The 21106-nt window shown below is 35.3% G+C and overlaps 1 protein-coding gene across 2 annotated transcripts in view; it reads right to left on the reverse strand.

The window, feature by feature from the left end:
- Nucleotides 1-19743, reverse strand: part of LOC103017329 (C4b-binding protein alpha chain) — a 38679-nt gene extending 18936 nt beyond the window's left edge. Inside the window, exons 1-6 of one of the 2 annotated variants that reach the window (XM_007171544.3) lie at nt 19657-19743; nt 15955-16106; nt 14790-14975; nt 13995-14094; nt 1297-1382; nt 931-1125 (exon numbers count right to left, since the gene is read on the reverse strand). In XM_007171544.3, the coding sequence (XP_007171606.1) occupies nt 931-1125; nt 1297-1382; nt 13995-14094; nt 14790-14975; nt 15955-16072 (685 nt within the window). In that variant the 5' untranslated portion in view covers nt 16073-16106; nt 19657-19743. Of the gene's footprint in view, nt 1-930; nt 1126-1296; nt 1383-13994; nt 14095-14789; nt 14976-15954; nt 16107-19493; nt 19584-19656 lie in introns of those variants that run through there. The other variant, XM_057526718.1, reaches the window with a different exon arrangement.
- Nucleotides 19744-21106: the final 1363 nt, after the last annotated feature.

Genomic DNA, 21106 nt, shown 5'->3' on the forward strand with positions numbered 1-21106 from the left:
TGATGGGAATGTAAATTGGTATAGTCACTATGGAAAACAGTATGGAGCGTCCTCAAAAAATTGAAAATAGGACTACCATATGATCCAGGAATTCCATTCCTTACTATTTATCTGAAGAAAACAAAAACACTAATTTGAAAAGATATATGTGACCCCAATGTTCATTGAAGCATTATTTACAATAGCCAAGATATGGAAGCAACCATAATGTCCATCAATAGATGTATGGATGAAGAAGATGTGCTATATATATATATGCCATAAAAAAAGAATAAAATCTTGCCATTTGCGATAACATGGATGGACTTAGAGTGTATTACACTAAGTGAAATGTCAGGCAGAGAAAGACAAAGATATGATTTCAATTATGTGTGGAATCTAAAACAAAACAAAAAACATAAAACAGAAACAGACTCATAGATACAGAGAACAAATTGGTGGTCAAGGAAGGGAAGTGGCAGGAGGGAAGGGGGTGCAGAGCAAAATAGATGAAGAGAATTAAGAGGTATAAACTTTCAGCTATAAAATAAATACATCTCAAGATGTAACTTACAGCATAAAGAATATAGTCAATAATATTGTAATAGTGTATGGTGACAGATGGTAACCAGATTTGTGGTGATCATTTTGTACTGTATAAAAATATCAAATCACCATGTAGTATACCTGAAACTAATATAATATTGTGAGTCAATTATATTGATACTTTAATTTTTAAAAAAAACTTTTACTTTACAAAGCCAATGAGATATCAGTGTTATTTATTACCATATACTGGTACTGCATGCATAAGCATCAGTTTACCAAAAAATTGACTGCATCATTGCAATAATTAGTTTGTCTTTGAATCATTTCACTTCCCCCAATACATTTACCTTCCTTTTTCTTTTAAACAAAAAATTCAAACCAAAATTCATCATTATGACTTACTTTTACAAGTAGGAGGGCTTGGATTCCAGACACTTATTGTCTTATTTTCCAGTCTGCAAGAAATAGAGGCTGTGCCTAACATTGAGAAGTCAGGGTCACAGCTGTAGGTAACAGAAGAGCCGTATGTGTAGAAGTCTTCATCTCCACCATTGTGCTTCCCATTGCTGATGGCTGGAGGAGGCTCACACTTGGCAACTGAGATGAGTGAGTGAAGAGGAAGAAATAATTAGGGAAAGCATCCTTACAAATCTAACATTCATGATGCAAATTCTAATGAAGGGTATAAGAAGCAGCAAAGATGCACAGGAGTTTTATTACCTAACATGGTTTAGGTTTAGAGGCAAGTCAAAAAAAGTCTTTACTTACTTTCGCAAATGGGGAGAGGATCACTCCAGCCAACTCCTTTATCTTGGACCTCACAAAAACTAGTGGCTGAGCCAATTAAGATATACCTGAGTAAGATAGGATCAAAGATTTTAATGGAATTCTTCCTACTATAAATTAAGTTGAATAAAGGAGTCTGAACAAATGGATTTATTACTCAATATTAAAAATGAAGAAATAATGTTTTTTCAGGTAACATTTCCTATTGAGAACTTCATTTTGTAAAATTTTATCACTGCAATGAGATGTGTGTGTTCACTTGTTCTTTTATTCTGTAATCTATTACTGGACATTGACTAGATGTCAGGCATAGAGTTCATTCAGAGCTCAAGCAGGACAATGTAGAGTAAAAGACTCATTTGAGTGTGTTCTGCAGTTTTCTTTGGATGAGTGTACCAGCCAGATTACTGGCCCCAAACTCTCTTGCCCTCTGCTTTGCCATCTCCTGATGTCCAGATGCTTGCCCTCTCTCATACACCATTAACTCCCTCTTCATGACCCCCCCATATCTATGGCTCTTGACAAGTCCTAAGCTTTCTTCAGTTTGTTTTACTACCCCATATGAATTACGGTAACAGAAAAAAAAAAAAAATCATTAGTACAATTTCAAATTGTACTATTATCAAGGAATAAACCTATGATGTGACTGAACACTATTATAAATGTTACCTTCAGCAATCTAAGAGGTCCTGAAATTTATTTAATAACTTTTTAATGATAATTTAATAATAATTTTAATAAGATAAACTACAATAAGAATTAAGCATTTCTTTACCTTGAAATTTCTTAAAAATGTAATTTTTCTAACCTAGCCAGGAAACCAAGTGAAAAGTGTTGTTTTTGGTTATTCCAATAGGAACACTTTGGTGTTCCAACAGCATGTTAGTTCTGAATCTTCTCACTTTCCCTCTTGGGAGCCATACACAGTAAGGGAATCAGGATAAACATGAGAAAATCAAACAAAATGAAACAATAATATCAAAAAAATGGAGAAAAAATGTTAGATATAGATGACAAGCATAGGAGAATCAACATATACTTAATTGGACAACCTGAAGAAGGAACATAAAACAGAACAAAATAGCTATCTTTAGATATATTTCTGGTAAATATTACAGAAACAAAATAATATTTTAATCTACATTTTTAAATTGTACCTCATATAGCATGAAAAATTGAACCAAATTGTCCATATCAAAACAACTAAGAGTAGGATTACTAGATTTCAAAGATAAAGAATATCTTTGGACAGCCAAGCAAAGACTAAGTCACATATAAGAGTAAGAAACCCAGAGTTCTCTAAAGCAACATCCTCCAGAAAAACAGACACAGCAATATCTATAAGATATTCAAGAAAAGAAAGTATGAGCCAAGGACTTTATATCCAGCCACATTATCTTTTAAGTAGCAAAGCCTCAGACAGTATTTAAAACTGCAATAATTCAACAGTAATTTTCACTTGGAGACTTTTCCTCGGAAATCACCAGAGGACAAACTATAGCCAACCAAGAGATTACAGGAGAAACTAGCAAAAACAAAAACAAAAAAACAACTGATAGTGAGTACTGAGCATGCAGATCTAAGACAAAAAGGTGTGGTTAAGAGTGACTGAATGAAATATAAGTGTTATATGCTCTGACAAGCTGAGATGATATAACTAACAAAAATAGGAAATCCACCAGAGGACAGAGAGCAGAAGCAAGAAGAGCTACAATCCTGCAGCCTGTGGAACAAAAAACATTCACAGAAAGATAGACAAGATGAAAAGGCAGAGGGCTATGTACCAGATGAAGGAACAAGATAAAACCCCAGAAAAACAACTAAATGAAGTGGAGATAGGCAACCTTCCAGAAAAAGAATTCAGAATAATGATAGTGAAGATGATCCAGGACCTCAGAAAAACAATGGAGGCAAAGATCGAGAAGATGCAAGAAATGTTTAACAAAGACCTAGAAGAATTAAAGAACAAAAAAAAACAGAGATGAACAATACAATAACTGAAATGAAAACTACACTAGAAGGAATCAATAGCAGAATAACTGAGGCAGAAGAACGGATAAGTGACCTGGAAGACAGAATGGTGGAATTCACTGCTGCGGAACAGACTAAAGAAAAAAGAATGAAAAGAAATGAAGACAGCCTAAGAGACCTCTGGGACAACATTAAACGCAACAACATTCGCATTATAGGGGTCCCAGAAGGAGAAGAGAGAGAGAAAGGACCAGAGAAAATATTTGAAGAGATTATAGTCAAAAACTTCCCTAACATGGGAAAGGAAATAGCCACCCAAGTCCAGGAAGCGCAGAGAGTCCCATACAGAATAAACCCAAGGAGAAACACGCCGAGACACATAGTAATCAAAGTGGCAAAAATTAAAGACAAAGAAAAATTATTGAAATTATTGAAAGCAGCAAGGGAAAAACGACAAATAACATACAAGGGAACTCCCATAAGGTTAACAGCTTATTTCTCAGCAGAAACTCTGCAAGCCAGAAGGGAGTGGCATGATATACTTAAAGTGATGAAAGGGAAGAACCTACAACCAAGATTACTCTACTAGGCAAGGATTTCATTCAGATTCGATGGAGAAATCAAAAGCTTTACAGACAAGCAAAAGCTAAGAGAATTCAGCACCACCAAACCAGCTCTACAACAAATGCTAAAGGAACTTCTCTAAGCAGGAAACACAAGAGAAGAAAAGGACCTACAAAGAATTTGTTTGATCTGTTTAGGATTACATAGTTTGTGTTAGAACCAGAGGTGTAGTTTACTGATTTAAATTTAAATGCTTTTTCTATTCAGTCCTTCTGTATTGCCAAAACTGGCACATTCTTCACTATGTCAATATAGCTTATCTTTACTCATTTAAAAACCAGCATATATATCTATACATAGATATAGATATATAGATACATGGATATAGATATCATTCCTTGTCCAAATATATATTAAAAACCTTTTCATCTTAAAAGAATGAAGCACCTACAAAATTGTGGTTTCATTACAGATGCATGAAATGCAGGATATTAAAATTCTTTTAATGTAGGATAATTTTAACCACACTCATTTTTTCTCTTCTTTCTCTATAATTGTTTATTTCCCTTACTATGTATACTTAAGCATTGCTTTTGAATAATCCTAAGAGATTATGGGAAACTAAGATAGGCTGTAACTTTCAGTTTTATCAGTTTGAGTCCTTCCAATCCCAAAGGTCATTTTAAGCCTATTTACTATTTAATATAAAATTACTTGGCTTTCTCAATGCAAAGTGATTGTTGAGTTTAATTGTAATATATAAGCAATTTAGGCCATTTCATCTTGGTAATATATCTTGAGAGCAAAAAGCCATGATGTATTCATGGAGTAAGAGTCTAGAGTTACAGCCTGTTGTTGCAGTCTGCAATCACTATGTTTAGAATAACTTCTGTGTGCAAAAAAAAAAAATCTTTAAGTCACAGGTCCTGAGTTGGGGGGGGCGTATAGTGGTGGTAGGATGAAATGGAAATAGTCCATATGGTTTCTGCTCTCATAGAACTTTCTAAGTCATTTCACAGTTGGTCTAGTGCTCTTTAGTATCTTTCCTTAATAAGTAAATGCCTATAAATAAAATGGATAATTGTAAAAAAAAAAAAAAAAAAAGAAAAATAGGAGATGAGTGAGAGTGGAAAAAAAACAAACTCATTGATTGCCTCATCTGTAAGTGCTGGAAGTAAAATCAAGCTATAGACATATATAAGTACGTATCATTACTGTTGAATACAAAGTAAACACTAAGATAATACAAATGACATAAATTTACTGGTAGAAAAGACAGAGGGGTGGGGAGGGAAGGAGAGAGTACAAGATAAGTTTACTGTTACTCATAACAGGGAACAAGTTTAAAAATAAAGATAGAAATAAAGAAGGTGTTTAAAGGTATATATAATTATATAAAGGTATATAATAATTACATAAAGGTAACCACTAGAATCAAATTTTGAACTCTCCTAAATATATATATATATAAAACTGCACATATATACATATAGTACAAAATATGAAATAATATGAGAAAATTAAACCTATAGGTATCACTAATATCAATAAATGTAATTGGACTTAAGTCTCCTTTTGAAAGAAAAAGACCTTTTAGTTGCAACAAAATTCGACTCTATGTTGTATACAGGAGACAAATCTAAAAGTACCTCAGATAGGTTAAAAACAAAAGGAGGGACAAAGTTATATAAAGCAAATGCAAACAAAAAGAAAATAAGGGATACTGGTTTTAATATCCTATAAACTGGACATCAGAATCAAGATCCTTAAATTACACAAAATAGGCATATTATGGTGTTAAAGATTTTGATTTGCAGTGAAGAGCTATAAATATTTATGTACCAAAAAATGTAGCAGCAATTTTAACAAAAGAAATACATGGGACATAAGAAAAGTATGCTATTATTTATCAAGAATTTTTGTGATATTAAATAATTATGAAATTAATTTACTTTAATTCTTATCTTTAAGCTTGAGATACATAAAGGAAAACATAAAGATTCAAAAGAGCTAATAAATGAAGTATACCTGGTATGTATATATCAAAGTCTGTATACTAATAGTAAACAATGTAACTTCATTTCAAGTGCCTATGGAATATCAATTAAAATTGATTATATATTATGAAGTACATAATATTCTAAAACATAGAAACCTTAACAAATTCTAAAAAGTAGAAATAATACAAGTAATATTCTCTGTTAGTCCGGAAGTCTTAGCAACCAATGGAGGAATGCTTCTACCATTTAACACAGCAAAAGTTCCATTAAACTAAGGTTGCTCAATTTAGCAAATAAATAACCAGGATGCCAAGTTAAACATGAATTTCAGGTAAACAATAAACATTTTTTAGTATAAGCATGCCCCAAGTATTGCATGGGACATACTTGCACTAGAATTAAACCAGGAATCCTCTATTTTATCTGGCAAATTACCTGGCAAATTAAACTTGAAGTTGGGTCTCATCAAGTCTGGGTCCTCAAGCAAATGAACAAACAGACAAAGAAGGGTGTTACTTTCCTGACTGAGGTGATTAATCCTGATTAGCCATGGGAAATTGGGTTGCTTAAAAGCAACAATGGTGATGATGTATACATCTGGAATGCAGGGAGATTTCCTGGGCACCTTTTTGTACAACTTTCATGCCCTCTCATTAAAGTCAATGAAAACTATAACAACCCAATACAGGCAGGACTGCTAATGGCCCAGACCCTTCAAGAATAAAAGTTCAGGTGATCCCATTAGGCAAGGATCCAGGATCAGATGAAGTGGTTGCTGAGGGTAAAGTGGATATGGAATGAGTAAAAGAAGCAAGTAGTTATAAATACTAACTACAACCACATGACCAGTTGCAGAAATAAGGACCATAATAGTTATAAACATTTCTTTCTTATTTTCATATGAATAGATTTGATCTAAATTAAATTTTTTTCTCTTTACTTTTTTCATCCCTCTACCATCTAAACAAGATGTGTTAATAGTAGTTTAGCTTATATCTCAGTATTTAAATTACAGGATATCAAAGGGGAGGTATGACTTTGCTTAAAGAGGATCGTCTTTGGGGGAGAGAGTTAGCATGTTTTCAGTTTTATGAGGAATAGTTGCATTATGTAAGTTGGAAGCATAATTTTGCTATTGCCTTTATATGGAAGTTAAGCTAAGTATGGTTAAAACAAGTGTGTATAAATACCAAATTTGACAAGGGATGGACCCTGGTAGATTCAAATTATGTCAACTTAACTAAGCAGAAATTACTTTTTCCAGAATTTTCTTCCATGCATAGTGCCAAGTTAGTGTTGTCCATAAGAGACGATGGAAGTGAATTAATAGCCAAGTTCTGTATATGCTTGAAAGTTCAGAGCAGAGCACAAGACGTGACTGCAGTTCACACATATTGTTGCTTCTCCGTGCTATCACCTTGTTGGCATTGGGCACAGCCAGGACTACAGCAAACCCAGCTCCTGGAGGATGTCCTCCTTCATGTACTCCAACTTCTGATCTAAGTACATTAGCACTGTGGGGAAGGGCAACAACTTCTACAAGACATTCCCATCTTTGAAGCTGAAGGCTAAGGGTCAGTGAAAGAACAATGTGAACCCCAGTCTATACTCATGGGTATACTCTAATCCATACTGTGACTTCCAGTCTATACTCCACTAAACCATGCGGGTCCCATTTTGGTTTTGCATCTCCCACTTCACATCCACCTTCCCTTTTTGACTGCCTGCCCTGCTGACCTCAGGCCACGTTAGCAAACAGAGAAGAAACAGCCTCCTGTACACTGTTTCACCAGCTGCCAGTACTGTATCAAGTCAGATTCCTGTAGTAAATCCCTTATTTTATATTTATATATATATATAACCCTAACCCTAACTGTAACCCTAACCCTAACCCTAACTGGATGGTTTTTTTATATATGTGTATGTGTATATATATGTATATATATGAAACATAGATATAATATTATTTATATTTATATTTATATTTCTCTGAATGAGTCCTAATATAACTAACTGATATAAATAGACAAGAAAAAGAAATTAAAATAAAAGAAACAAAAAATGGAAAGTAAGAGGTAAAATAATCACTATTTGCAGAGGATATGACTGCAAACTGGGTAATCCCAAGAGCATTCAACTGAAAGACTATTATAAATAATAAAAGAATTCAGAAAGTTAGCTTAGATATCAAGTTAACATGCAGAAATCAATAGTATATATATATATAATGTTAGAATATTTAATGGAAGAAAAGACCCAATTTAAAATAGCAAAAATAAAATGCCTAGGTTTAAACACTTCAAGAAATGCAAAATCTATGTTAAGAAAATGTTGAAACATTCCTGAAGAAACGAGAAAAACACTAAAATGAATGGGGCAGAACATGCCACCCCAAAATAGGCCACTTTGGCATCAGGATTATTTTCAGCTAAAGACACCTGAAAATCAGCAGATGCAAGAAGGGGTTTCTGACCTCCCCTTTTCTTCCTGAAAGCAGATCAAACTCCCATGTGAAAGATGCCTTTTCTATACCAGGAGGAAAGAACATTTTTATCACCAGAGATGGAGTATTGATTTCACAGAGAAATCTGTACTGAAGGCCTTGTTAAAAATAATGCTTATCTCCCATTAGCCTCCCTATATATTTTGGTACTTTTCCACAATTACTATTCTTTCATCAATCTAATATATAAGCACTTAGGCCTAACCACTTTGAGGTTCTTCATTTTCCTGTGAAGGCTCCCATGTACATATAAAAGTAAGATTGATATACTTTTCTCCTATTAATTTATGTCAACTTAATTCTCAAGCCTAGCCAGAGACCCTAAGAGGTTAAAGGGAAAGTTTTCCCTTCCCTACAGTAACATATTCTTCTCTAGGGAGACTCAACATTAAAAAAAAAAAAAAAATCTATTCTCCTAAAATTAACTTAAAATCTAATCCAACACTGATTTTTTTTCTTTTTTTTAAATTCAATTTAATTTATTTTTTTATACAGAAGGTTCTTATTAGTTATCCATTTTATACATATTAGTGTATATATGTCAATCTTAATCTCCCAATTCATCACACTACCACCACCCCCCACCAGTTTCCCCCCTTGGTGTCCGTACGTTTGTTCTCTACATCTGTGTCTCTATTTCTGCCCTGCAAACCAGTTCATCTATACCATTTTTCTAGGTTCCACATATATGCATTAATATACGATATTAGTTTTTCTCTTTCTGACTTATTTCACTCTGTATGACAGTCTCTAGGTCCATCCATGCCTCTACAAATGACCCACTTTCGTTCCTTTTTAAGGCTGAGTAATATTCCATTGTATATATGTACCACTCTTCTTTATCCATTCGTCTGTTGATGGACATTTAGGTTGCTTCCATGACCTGGCTATTGTAAATAGTGCTGCAATGAACATTAGGGTGCATGGGTCCTTTAGAATTATGGTATTCTCTGGGTATATGCCCAGTAGTGGGATTGCTGGGTCATATGGTAATTCTATTTTTAGTTTTTTATGGAAGCTCCATAATGTTCTCTATAGTGGCTGTATCAATTTACATTCCCACTAACTATGCAAGAGGGGTCCCTTTTTTACACCCCCTCTCCAGCATTTGTTGTTTGTAGATTTTCTGATGATGCCCATTCTAACTGGTGTGAAGTGATACCTCATTGTAGTTTTGATCTGCATTTCTCTAATTATTAGTGATGTTGAGCAGCTTTTCATGTTCTTCTTGGCTATGTGTATGTCTTCTTTAGAGAAATGTCTATTTAGGTCTTCTGCCCGTTTTTGGATTGGGTTCTTTGTTTCTTTAATATTGAGCTGCATGAGCAGTTTATATATTTTGGAGATTAATCCTTTGTCCGATGATTCATTTGCAAATATTTTCTCCCATTCTGAGGGTTGTCTTTTCGTCTTGTTTATGGTTTCCTTTGTTGTGCAAAAGCTTTTAAAGTTCATTAGGTCCCATTTGTTTATTTTTGTTTTTATTTCCATTTCTCTAGGAGGTGGGTCAAAAAGGATCTTGCTGTGATTTTTGTCATAGAATGTTCTGCCTCTGTTTTCCTGTAAGAGTTTTATAGTGGCTGGTCTCACGTTTAGGTCTCTGAGTTTATTTTTGTGTATGGTGTTAGGGAGTGTTCTAATTTCATTCTTTTACATGTAACTGTCCAGTTTTCCCAGCACCACTTATTGAAGAGACTATCTTTTCTCCATTGTATATCCTTGCCTCCTTTGTCATAGATTAGTTGACCATAGGTGCGTGGGTTTATCTCTGGGCTTTCTATCCTGTTCCATTGATCAATATTTCTGTTTTTGTGCCAGTACCATATTGTCTTGATTACTGTAGCTTTGTAGTATAGTCTGAAGTCAGGGAGTCTGATTCCTCTAGCTCCATTTTTTTCCCTCAAGACTGCTTTGGCTATTCGGGGTCTTTTGTGTCTCCATACAAATTTTAAGATTTTTTTGTTCTAGTTCCGTAAAAAATTCCATTGGTAATTTGATAAGGATTGCATTGAGTCTGTAGATTGCTTTGGGTAGTACAGCCATTTTCACAATATTGATTCTTCCAATCCAAGAACATGGTATATCTCTCCATCTGTTGGTATCATCTTTAATTTCTTTCACCAGTGTCTTATAGATTTCTGCATACAGGTCTTTTGTCTCCCTAGGTAGGCTTATTCCTAGGTATTTTATTCTTTTTGTTGCAATGGTAAATGGGATTTTTCCCGTAATTTCTCTTTCTGATTTTTCATCATTAGTGTGTAGGAATGCAAGAGATTACTGTGCATTAATTTTGTATCTTGCAACCTTACCAAATTCATTGATTAGCTCTAGAAGTTTTCTGGTGGCATCTTTAGGATTCTCTATGTAGAGTATCATGTCATCTGCAAACAGTGGCAGTTTTAATTCTTCTTTTCCAATTTGTATTCCTTTTATTTCTTTTTCTTCTCTGATTGCCATGGCTAGGACTTCCAAAACTATGTTGAATAATAGTGGCGAGAGTGGACATCCTTGTCTTATTTCTGATCTTAGAGGAAATGTTTTCAGTTTTTCACCATTGAGAATGATGTTTGCTGTGGGTTTGTCATATATGGTCTTCATTATGTTGAGGTAGATTTCCTCTATGCCCACTTTCTGGAGAGTTTTTATCATAAATGGGTGTTAATTTTGTCAAAAGCTTTTTCTGTACCTATTGAGATGATCATATGGTTTTTGTTCTTCAGTTTGTTAATATGGTGTATTACATTGATTGACTTGCATATATTGAAGAATCCTTGTATCTCTGGGATAAATCCCACTTGATCATGGTGTATGATCCTTTTAATGTGCTGTTGGATTCTGTTTGCTAGTATTTTGTTGAGGATTTTTGCATCTATATTCATCAGTGACATTGGTTTGTAATTTTCTTTTTTTGTAGTATCTTTGTCTGGTTTTGGTATCAGGGTGATGGTGGCCTCATAGAATGAGTTTGGGAGTGTTCCTTCCTCTGCAGTTTTTTGGAAGAGTTTGAGAAAGATGGGTGTTAGCTCGTCTCTAAATGTTTTATGGAATTCACCTGTGAAGCCATCTGGTCCTGGCCTTTTGTTTGTTGGAAGATTTTTAATCACAGTTTCAATTTCAGTGCTTGTGATTGGTCTGTTCATATTTTCTATTTCTTCCTGGTTCAGTCTTGGAAGGTTATACCTTTCTAAGAATTTGTCCATTTCTTCCAGGTTGTCCATTTTATTGGCATAGATTTGCTTGTAGTAATCTCTTAGGATGCTTTGTATTTCTGAGGTGTCTGTTGTAACTTCTCCTTTTTCATTTCTAATATTATTGTTTTGAGTCCTCTCCCACTTTTTCTTGATGAGCCTGGCTAATGGTTTATAAATTTTGTTTATCTTCTCAAAGAACTAGCTTTTAGTTTTATTGATCCTTGCTATTGTTTTCTTTGTTTCTATTTCATTTATTTCTGCTCTGATCTTTATGATTTCTTTTCTTCTGCTAACTTTGGGTTTTGATTGTTCTTCTTTTCTAGTTCCTTTAGGTGTAACGTTAGATTGTTTATTTGAGATTTTTCTTGTTTCTTGATGTAGGCTTGTATTGCTATAAACTTCCCTCTTAGAACTGCTTTTGCTGCATTCCACAGGTTTTGGATCGTCGTTTTTTCATTGTCATTTGTCTCTAGGTATTTTCTGATTTCCTCTTTGATTTCTTCAGTGATCTCTTGTTTATTTAGCAACGTGTTGTCCAAGTCCAACACTGATTTTTAAATATGCCTAACTTTAAAGTTCACATAGAAAAATAAACAAATACATATTGTCAGGAAAATCCTAGAAAAGAAAAGTAATAAGATAGGACTACCCATATTATTATTAAAGCATATTATAAAACATCAGTAAGGGGCTTCTCTGGTGGCGCAGTGGTTGAGAATCTGCCTGCTAATGCAGGGGACACGGGTTCGAGCCTGGTCTGGGAAGATCCCACATGCCGCAGAGCAACTAGGTCCGTGAGCCACAACTACTGAGCCTGCGCGTCTGGAGCCTGTGCTCCACAACAAGAGAGGCTGCGATAGTGAAGAGGCCCGCGCACCACAATGAAGAGTGGCCCCCGCTGGCCGCAACTAGAGAAAGCCCTCGCACAGAAATGAAGACTCAACACAGCCAAAAATAAATATAAAAAATAAATTAAAAAAAAAAAACATCAGTAAGTAGATGACTGTGAAATGTGTATATTAATATATAGGCAAAACAATGGCATTGAATAGAAAGTCCAGAAATAAACTCAGATATATATAAGAATTTCATATAGTATCAAAAAGCACTCTCATATCAGTAAATTGAAGATAGACTTTTTAATAAATAATGTATGGATAACAGGAAAGCCATATGGAAAAATACAGACTGGGACATGTACCTCATACTGTATACTCTATAATGACTCCAAATGGATCAAAGCTTTAAATATTAAAAAATATGAAAACATAAAAAGTAGTAGAAGAAATCTAAGCAAATAGGTCAAAATCTTGTATTTGGGAAGGCCTTTTAAATTAAGACCTAAAATTCAGAAGACTTTTTAAAAGGAAGACTGATAAATTTGACAACATAAAAAAATTTATCCTCAAGAAAAAACATACCAAAGCCAAGTCAAAAGAAAAGTAATATACTTGGGGGAAAAGTTGCAGCTCATATCAGAAACAAGGTCTAAACCCTAACACACATAGATTCATGTGAATATGTGTATGTATATATCTTAGAAATTAAGAATAAAATGGTCATCAGGTTAATAGAAAAAATAGGCAAAGTACATGCCAAGTAATTCACAAATATTTATTCACAGTAAGTGCAAACATCTCTTGAACGTATTAAAATATGCTCAATTTTACTCAGAATAAGAGAAGTATACATTTAAACTATAGTAAGATTTCATTGTTACCTCTAAAATAGGAAAATTTTCAAAATTTTTACAAGGTTTGAAAGTTTGACAGCACACTTAGTTGGAAAGTTTATGGAGAGACAGACATTTGTATACTCTGCAAAACCATGTAACTCCTACAGAGAGCAGTTTGGAAATAACTTTCAAATTTTCAAATATATGTATTCTTTGACCCAGGAATCCCACCTTGGGAATTTACCCTACAGATATAACTTATATGTACAAGGTTATGTATCAGAACATAGTTTAGAACAGCAAAAGATTGGAAATATTCATGGATCCATCAAAGAGATTACTAATCCATGATACATCACACAATAAAATTCTATGCAGTTGTAAAAGGGAATTAATGAGACCTCTCTATGCACAAACATAGAGATATCTCCTGTTTATATTGGTAAGTAAAAAATAAAGCAAGATTCAAAACTACTTTTGTTATTGGAAAGGTGCAAAATAAAAATATATACTAAAAAAAAAATATATATATATATATATACTAATTTCTTAGCTTGTATATGTAAAAGTAAACACTAAAAAGGTACATAAGAAGCCAGTAAAGGTGGGTCCCTGTTTAAGGATGGAAAGGAATGGTGCAATGGCAATGGAATGGAAGTGAGAATTCTCAGTGTATACCTTTTTATATCTTTTTTTTGTTAATATATGAATACATTAGCTATTTTTAAAAATTAATTTGAAAGAAAAGTATTGTCTCTAGCTTGCCTCTCACTCACCCTTCTGAACAGCTGAATTCTATTTGTGATCCAAAAGAGTAATCTGTCTTAGCTGTCACTTGCCCGTTAAGTAATTCTCCTGGGTTTCCGCATCGTTTCTCTGAGAGAAAAATTAAAATGATGATTAGTGATTCCATGTACTCATGGATATGGCATTAGAAAACAGAGCTGATGGATCACTGTGGTAATGAAGTCTACGGCCCAGGATTTAACACACTGACCAGGGAGCTAAGCTCCATTCTACATCTCCAGCGTGTACTTTGAACTTAAGCCACTCAAAATGCATGTCCTTGGTCACAAAAGAAACAAAAAAGTATAGATTGTGTGTGTATACCCCTACTACTGGAAAAACATCACAGAATTTATTCTCAGCTAAGTGAGTCACAGCATCTTCTTCCAAACACAGCATATATTTGGGGTGAGGTTTCTTTGAAAACTGCATTGCCATTTTCTAGCAACATAACTTTTTATAATTTTATAGAGTGAATCTAGTTTTCAATGTACTAAAATTGAATTTGTAGTTCACTTCCAAAAAAAATTTCTTACTGAATACATTGTAAAGGATAGACATTTTCCAATGCAACTAGGTGGCTCCTAATTTTTTTGTTTTATTCATTTGTTTGTTTATGTTTTTCAAAAAGTGGCACACATGTGTACATTGAAATCAGTAACTGACAAACCGAATTGTTTCTTAGTGACCAAAGACACTCATTTGCATTCATAAAGCTTAGTCCCTGACATAAATTTGCAAAGAAGGAAAAAGCACAAATAAGAAAAATAAATGTTCATACTTACTGACACAGAAGTCCCTGTATTTCCAATTGCCTGTTGAGTCACAGGTAAGACTGTGACTTTTTGAACTTGTCCTACTGTAGCCAGGGCGGCAGCTGTATCTCAGAGTAGTTCCAGTTTCGAACTCTGTCTCATTCAACTCATTTATTGGAGAAGCAAATTGTAAATAAGGTGGAGGACCACAATTGCCTGGACACCAAAATGACAAAACACCAAAAGTTATAGCTTGGGACACAGCATCTTAAAATTTCAGTAGCATTATTTTAGAGCAGGAACAATTCTTTTCTCCTCTAATCAAGAAACATAGTAACTCCTATTATCCCCACTGTTCAGTGAATCCAGTGAGTAATTACTAATACATGTTTGTTGATTAATGACAACGATACTGATAAAAGCCATAAATTTTTCACCCTTTCTCTCCCGTAAATGAGATTATTTAACTTAAAAGGATGGCAGACATGATTTCATCAGCCTATCAGTTTCCCCATATCTGCTGACTCAGATATGTCCATGCAAATACAGAAGTCCTACAATTTCCTTCAACAGAAACATTATTTCATTAATAATAACATTATGTAACATAGGTTGACTCAGGGAACAGAAACTAAGTGGCTGGGAGAAGAATGAGAATAACATTTCTCATTTGTACTTTTTTGTACCCTTTGGATTTTGAGTGATCTGAAGGGAGACATATAGAGCCCTTGAAGCATAAAAATCTTCATCATGCTTTGCCTGCAAGAATGAAATATAGGGCTGATTTACCTTTCAGGAGCCATAGTAGAATAATATACTTCCCCTGTCCATTCTGGATAAACCCACAGAGAGTGAAGATTGTTTAGTCAGGCTGACAGATAATACAGATTTGTTTCAAGTCTTGGTTGGGGACAAATAGTTTTGGAAATTCCTGGAGAAGAAATTCTAAGGGAAAATGTCTATAAAACGGACTCTTTTATGGGTAAAGCAAATTCCCCCTATATTCTAAATAATTCCAAATCCCCTTAAGTTCAGAATTCCAAATAAATTCCAAACTTCTGATCAAATAAACCCTTTGTTGCTGAAGCTGGATTTCTGCTAAAAGCTTAATCAGCTCTTCGCTAGTCTTGAAAGTGAATGAGTAGATGATCTTGAATGTTTGTTGACAATCTGAACTTGTCTCCCTATTACTCACCAAGAACAGTAGCCAACAGAGCAGCAACCAAGGTCATTTGGAACAGAATTGGATCAGAGACTCTCCAGGGCCCAGAGAAAGGCCAAGATGCCATTGTCCCCTTTCTATGAAGGATCATAACTGGAGCTCTCTGGTGCTTCGCTGACACTTTTCTGCTGAAAGAACTCAATTTAATAAACAATCATTGAATTCCTACTTGTCATAAAGCACTAGGATCAATACTATGGGATCCATGTCTTGAAGAAATTACAGCCTAGAGTGAAAGAAAAGATAGGTGCACAAATGTTACAACACAAAACAGTGGGTGTTAACCTCTGCAGAAGCACTCTGCTCTTAAGAGAGATTAATTCCAAGTGTAGAGATGGGAGGTGGCTGAATCTGAGTCAGGTATGCTGTAAATGTTAGAAAATGGATGCAGGACAAATTGGGGGAGCAGTAGATAACACTACAATTTGGCTGGAAAGTAAGGTGTTGGAGATGGTTGTTAAGTAGGAGGGCAGCTCATAGGTGTGTCTGAATGGGTTGTAAGGGCCAAGGTTAGGAATTTGTGGACACTATTCTTTGGGGAGTAAAGAGCCATTGTTTGTTGTTTAGATTTTGGTTTTGGTTTATTTGTTTTTAATATGTCCTTAGAGTGACACATAATTGTGCTTTAAGATCACTAGAGTGTATGCATACATGATAGATTGAAGTGAACAGAGAGGAGAAACAAAGAGGTTGATTAAGAAGACAATTGTGATTGGCCAGGTGAGCCACAGAGATGATCTGACCAAGGAAACAGCAGAGGAGTTAGAGAAAAGGAAACAAATGCAAAACAAAACAAAACAGGACTTCCCTGGTGGCGCAGTGGTTAAGAATCCTCCTGCCAATGCAGGGGACATGGACTTGATCCCTGGTCCAGGAAGATCCCACATGCCATGGAGCAACTAAGCCCGTGCATCACAACTACTGAGCCTGTGCTCTAGAACTTGTGAGCCATAACTACTGAGCCCGTGTGCCACAACTACTGAAGCCTGTGTGCCTAGAGCCCATGCTCCACAACAAGAGAAGCCCCCATTTGCCACAACTAGAGAAAGCCCACACGCAGCAACAAAGACCAAATGCAGCCAAAAATAAATTTGTAAAAATTAAAATAATAATAATAATAGTTCAAAAAAATTTTTTTAAAAAGCAGAAAATGATAAGATAGAGAAAAAGAGTTGGATCATTATGTATAACATTGGGAGTTCCTCACGACAACTGTCAACTAAGGCAATAAACCAAGCAATTTGCAGTTTTGAAAAAAATCGTTTTATCTATAGATATAGATATATGTAGATATATATAGATATATAAATAAAAATAAAAATATATGTGACAAATGTACTTTCATTACTTAATCAGACTATTTAAAGACATATTTAAAGCAAAATCACGAAGGATGTTTTTCTCTTCACCACACTCCTGTTCCCGTTGGAAATAAACAGTATACCTTAAATTTATATTAGAAATAGTCTTTGTCCTCAAAGGAATATATGAAGTTAAGTCCCAATGAAATACTAAATTTCATCTTTTATTCTGATATTTCTGTTAGATCCACATGATTCTTACGCTCTGCATGTGTCCATAATTCATACTAATTGCATATCCATTTAGATAAAGGGAGTCCCCTCAATATGTCCCTCAAAGATGTTTCTGTCCCAAACTGAGGGGGAAAAAGTTCATAGTGGCCCTTCACACTATGTGGAGGGCCCCAACTTCTTCACTGAGCAAGGACTCATCTAAACTTATCTTTCCAAAACTCAGTTCTGACATTCAGTCCTCCCCCTGCTGTCAGTTGTGGGCAACTCCACCCCACGTACATCCTATCCCATGAGTCTGGACATGGCCACTAGAACAATTCCACCAAAAAATAAGTTTAACCTGTTGAACAATTTATCAAATACGTTGGTTACTAAAAATATGTTTGCAGAATTTGTACTGAATGAATTGAGAAGAGCCAGGACCAGCGTTCTGAGCCCCTTTCTTTCTTGTTTCCCCCTCTCTCTTTTCCTAATACCTCCCTCCTGATCTCTAGTCTCTACTCCTGCTCTAGCAGTCTGATGAGACTGGAGACAGTTGCAGGTAACAAAAATACTGAAAATGCTGCTTCAAAGAACATATTCATTAGCTATGTTCAAAAAGAATATTTATAATCATTGAATATATTCAAAATGAATACATCTTAGAACAACATTAAGTAAATTGATAATGTGATAAATTCAGCAGATCGATTTCAGTGAACTGATCCTTCAGGAATGGGCATTCACCAAACTGGTTTCCAATGACTAACTTTTTAGTTATAATCCAGCTGGTCCGGACACCCTGGATCCCTGACATTTCCAAACACTTTCTTACCTCCCACCCCTGCCCGTATCATCTTCCCTCTCACACTTTCCTCTTTAATTCCTACTTATTCTAGCAGTCCCTTCTCCAGTGTCCCCTCCTATCCTCCAGACCAGTCTCCAACTTCCAATTACAAGTGAGTGTTTATAACTCTGATTCTGACTTGGCTTAACTGACATCTGAAGTCTGTCTTCCCCACTGGACCATAAGTTCCTTGAAGTCAGAAGGTGGGCTCTTAATCATGCCCTACATGGTACCTAGCACTGTGCCTCATTCAAAGTGCTCAATAAATGTTTGTTGAATTTACACTCAAAAACACCTAGTGCTAAAATATGTTTTAAAGAAATATAATACTGTTCCATATCTACTCTTACAGTGTTTGCTGTGTCAAGGTCAGATTTTAGCTGATTTTAAAAAAAGGCATATCTTAATAAGAACAGACCCTAGCGATTTTACTCTAGGCTGTTCCCCATCCTTAACCCGAAGTTATCATATCATCAACCATAAAACATAGGATAGTAAGGAGGGGAGGAATAAACAAACACCATAGGTTATGACAGGAGCTAAAAGGCAGCCACATACAGACCCTACCCTGCGGTGAGGGATTTACATCATGCAGTCTTGTAACAGAGCCACAGACACAGTGCTGGGGACACAGAAGGATAGTATGTGGCCAGACCCTGGGCACGGAATCAGACCCAGGCCATGCAGGTTCAAACCTGGTTCCACCACATGGGAACTGTGTACCCATGGGCAAGATAGTCAGCCCTCTAAGCTCCTCTAAGCTTCAATTTCCTTTTTCATAAAATAAAAATAACTACACGTCTCCCAGAATTGCTGAGAGGGCTTGGTTTGGTCCATGGACAGCACATAGTAAATATTCATGAGAAACGTTAAGGAAAAGGGTGACAGAACTGGTGTTGGAACGTGATTCCAACAGAACGAGAACTCCTAGAGTCAAAACATCATCATGATAATGATATAAAATTATAATGGCTGCAATTCCAGGGGACTTTAGCTAAGCCCTGATAAAGAGGAAAACACTCTGGACTTGGGCCAGAAGTCTTGGTCAGGTCTTCACCGTGGCCCGTGATGATAGTGAAACCCAGTACCACACCCAGAGCAGCAAAGCTGGCACCCACGAGGGGTCCGTCCTGAGCTTATTCTTCCCTCACCAGGATGTCTTCCTGGAAGGAACTCATCCACCCCATGACTTCGACCATCGTCCATGAATCACTCACAGACTTCTGGGCCCCATTGTCTCCTATAAGTGCAGAAACATACATGTTCCATAAACTCAATTGTTAATAAAAAATCTTACTCTGCCCTATTACTTACCACGTGTCAATCTTGAGCCATTCAGGCCTGCCTCCTTTACTCTTGTTGATAATTAGAAAATTCCTGTGCTGATCCTTATGACTGTGGATCTTTCTAAAAGTTGGTGAAAGAAATCTCAGCAAAATAAGAAGGAATTATTTTCTCTTCCCCTGAAGCTACAGAAAAGCAGATATCTACATCATAAAATTGACCTGCAAATGTTATATCTAACAAAGGAGATTGTTTCTTTGCCACTTGAACATAGTCTTCAACCCTGGAAAAGTCTATAATTCCGACTGGTTATCTTAGCAAATTATTTTTTGTCTTGGATAATATTTAAATTAACTCTTCTGTTTTTGAAAGTTATAAATACTTGTGAGTTTTCTTTGCAAATCCAAAAATAAATTGTTACACTTTCTTATTCACTTGAAATCCTGAATGTAAATTAAAACTTTTGACTGTTGGATTTCTTTTTTTTTTTTTAATTTCAGCTTTATTGAGACATACTTAAATTGTAAGATACTTAAAGCGTACATCATGGTGATTTGACAAGTGTACACATTATGAAAGGATTTCTCCCTGCTCCCCCATCTAATTAATTAACACATCCATCACATCATATATTTATCTTTTTCCTCCAGTTTCACTGAAAAATAATTGACATACATCATTGCATAAGTTTTAGTTGTACAGCATGGAGATTTGATTTACATATATCGTGAAATGATTACCATAATAGGTCTAGCTAACATCCATCTTCTCATATAGATACAATAAAAAGAAAACAAAGAGGGACTTCCCTGGTGGTACAATGTTTAAGACTTCTCCTTCCAATGCAGGGGATGTGGGTTTGAGCCCTGGTTGGGGAACTAAGATCCCACATGCCCCGGGGCAACTAAGCCTGCATGCTCTGGAGCCCGAGCACCACAGCTAGAGAGCCCACGTGCTGCAACTACTGAGCCCACACGCCACAACAAAGATCCCCCATGCAGCAACTAAGACCCGATGCAGTCAAATAAATAAATAAATATTTTTTTAAAAATGCAGTAACACTTAAAATTTTAAAAAAGAAAACAAAGAAAATAAAAGGGAGAAATTTTTCCTTGTGATGAGAACTCTTATGATTAATTCTCAACAACTTTCCTATATATCATGCAGCAGTGTTAGCTGTAGTCATCATGTTGTACATTACATGCCTAGCACTTATTTATCTCATAACTGGAAGTTTGTACCTTTTGACCACATTCTTCCAATTCCTCCCCCCACCTCACCCCCACCTTCCACCTCTGGTAACCACAAGTCTCTTTCTATAAATTTGTTCTGGGTTTTTTGTTGTTGTTGTTGTTTGTTTGTTTTAGATTCCACATAGAAGTGTATCTTTCCTTTTTTTTTTTCTGGAAATAACATTTAGGTTCTACTCTCTTAGCAAATTTCAATTGTACAATACAGTGTTATCATGTTTAACATTAAA

The sequence above is a fragment of the Balaenoptera acutorostrata genome, chromosome 1 (genome assembly GCF_949987535.1).
Source record: "Balaenoptera acutorostrata chromosome 1, mBalAcu1.1, whole genome shotgun sequence".
In the NCBI taxonomy this organism is placed as follows: domain Eukaryota; kingdom Metazoa; phylum Chordata; class Mammalia; order Artiodactyla; family Balaenopteridae; genus Balaenoptera; species Balaenoptera acutorostrata.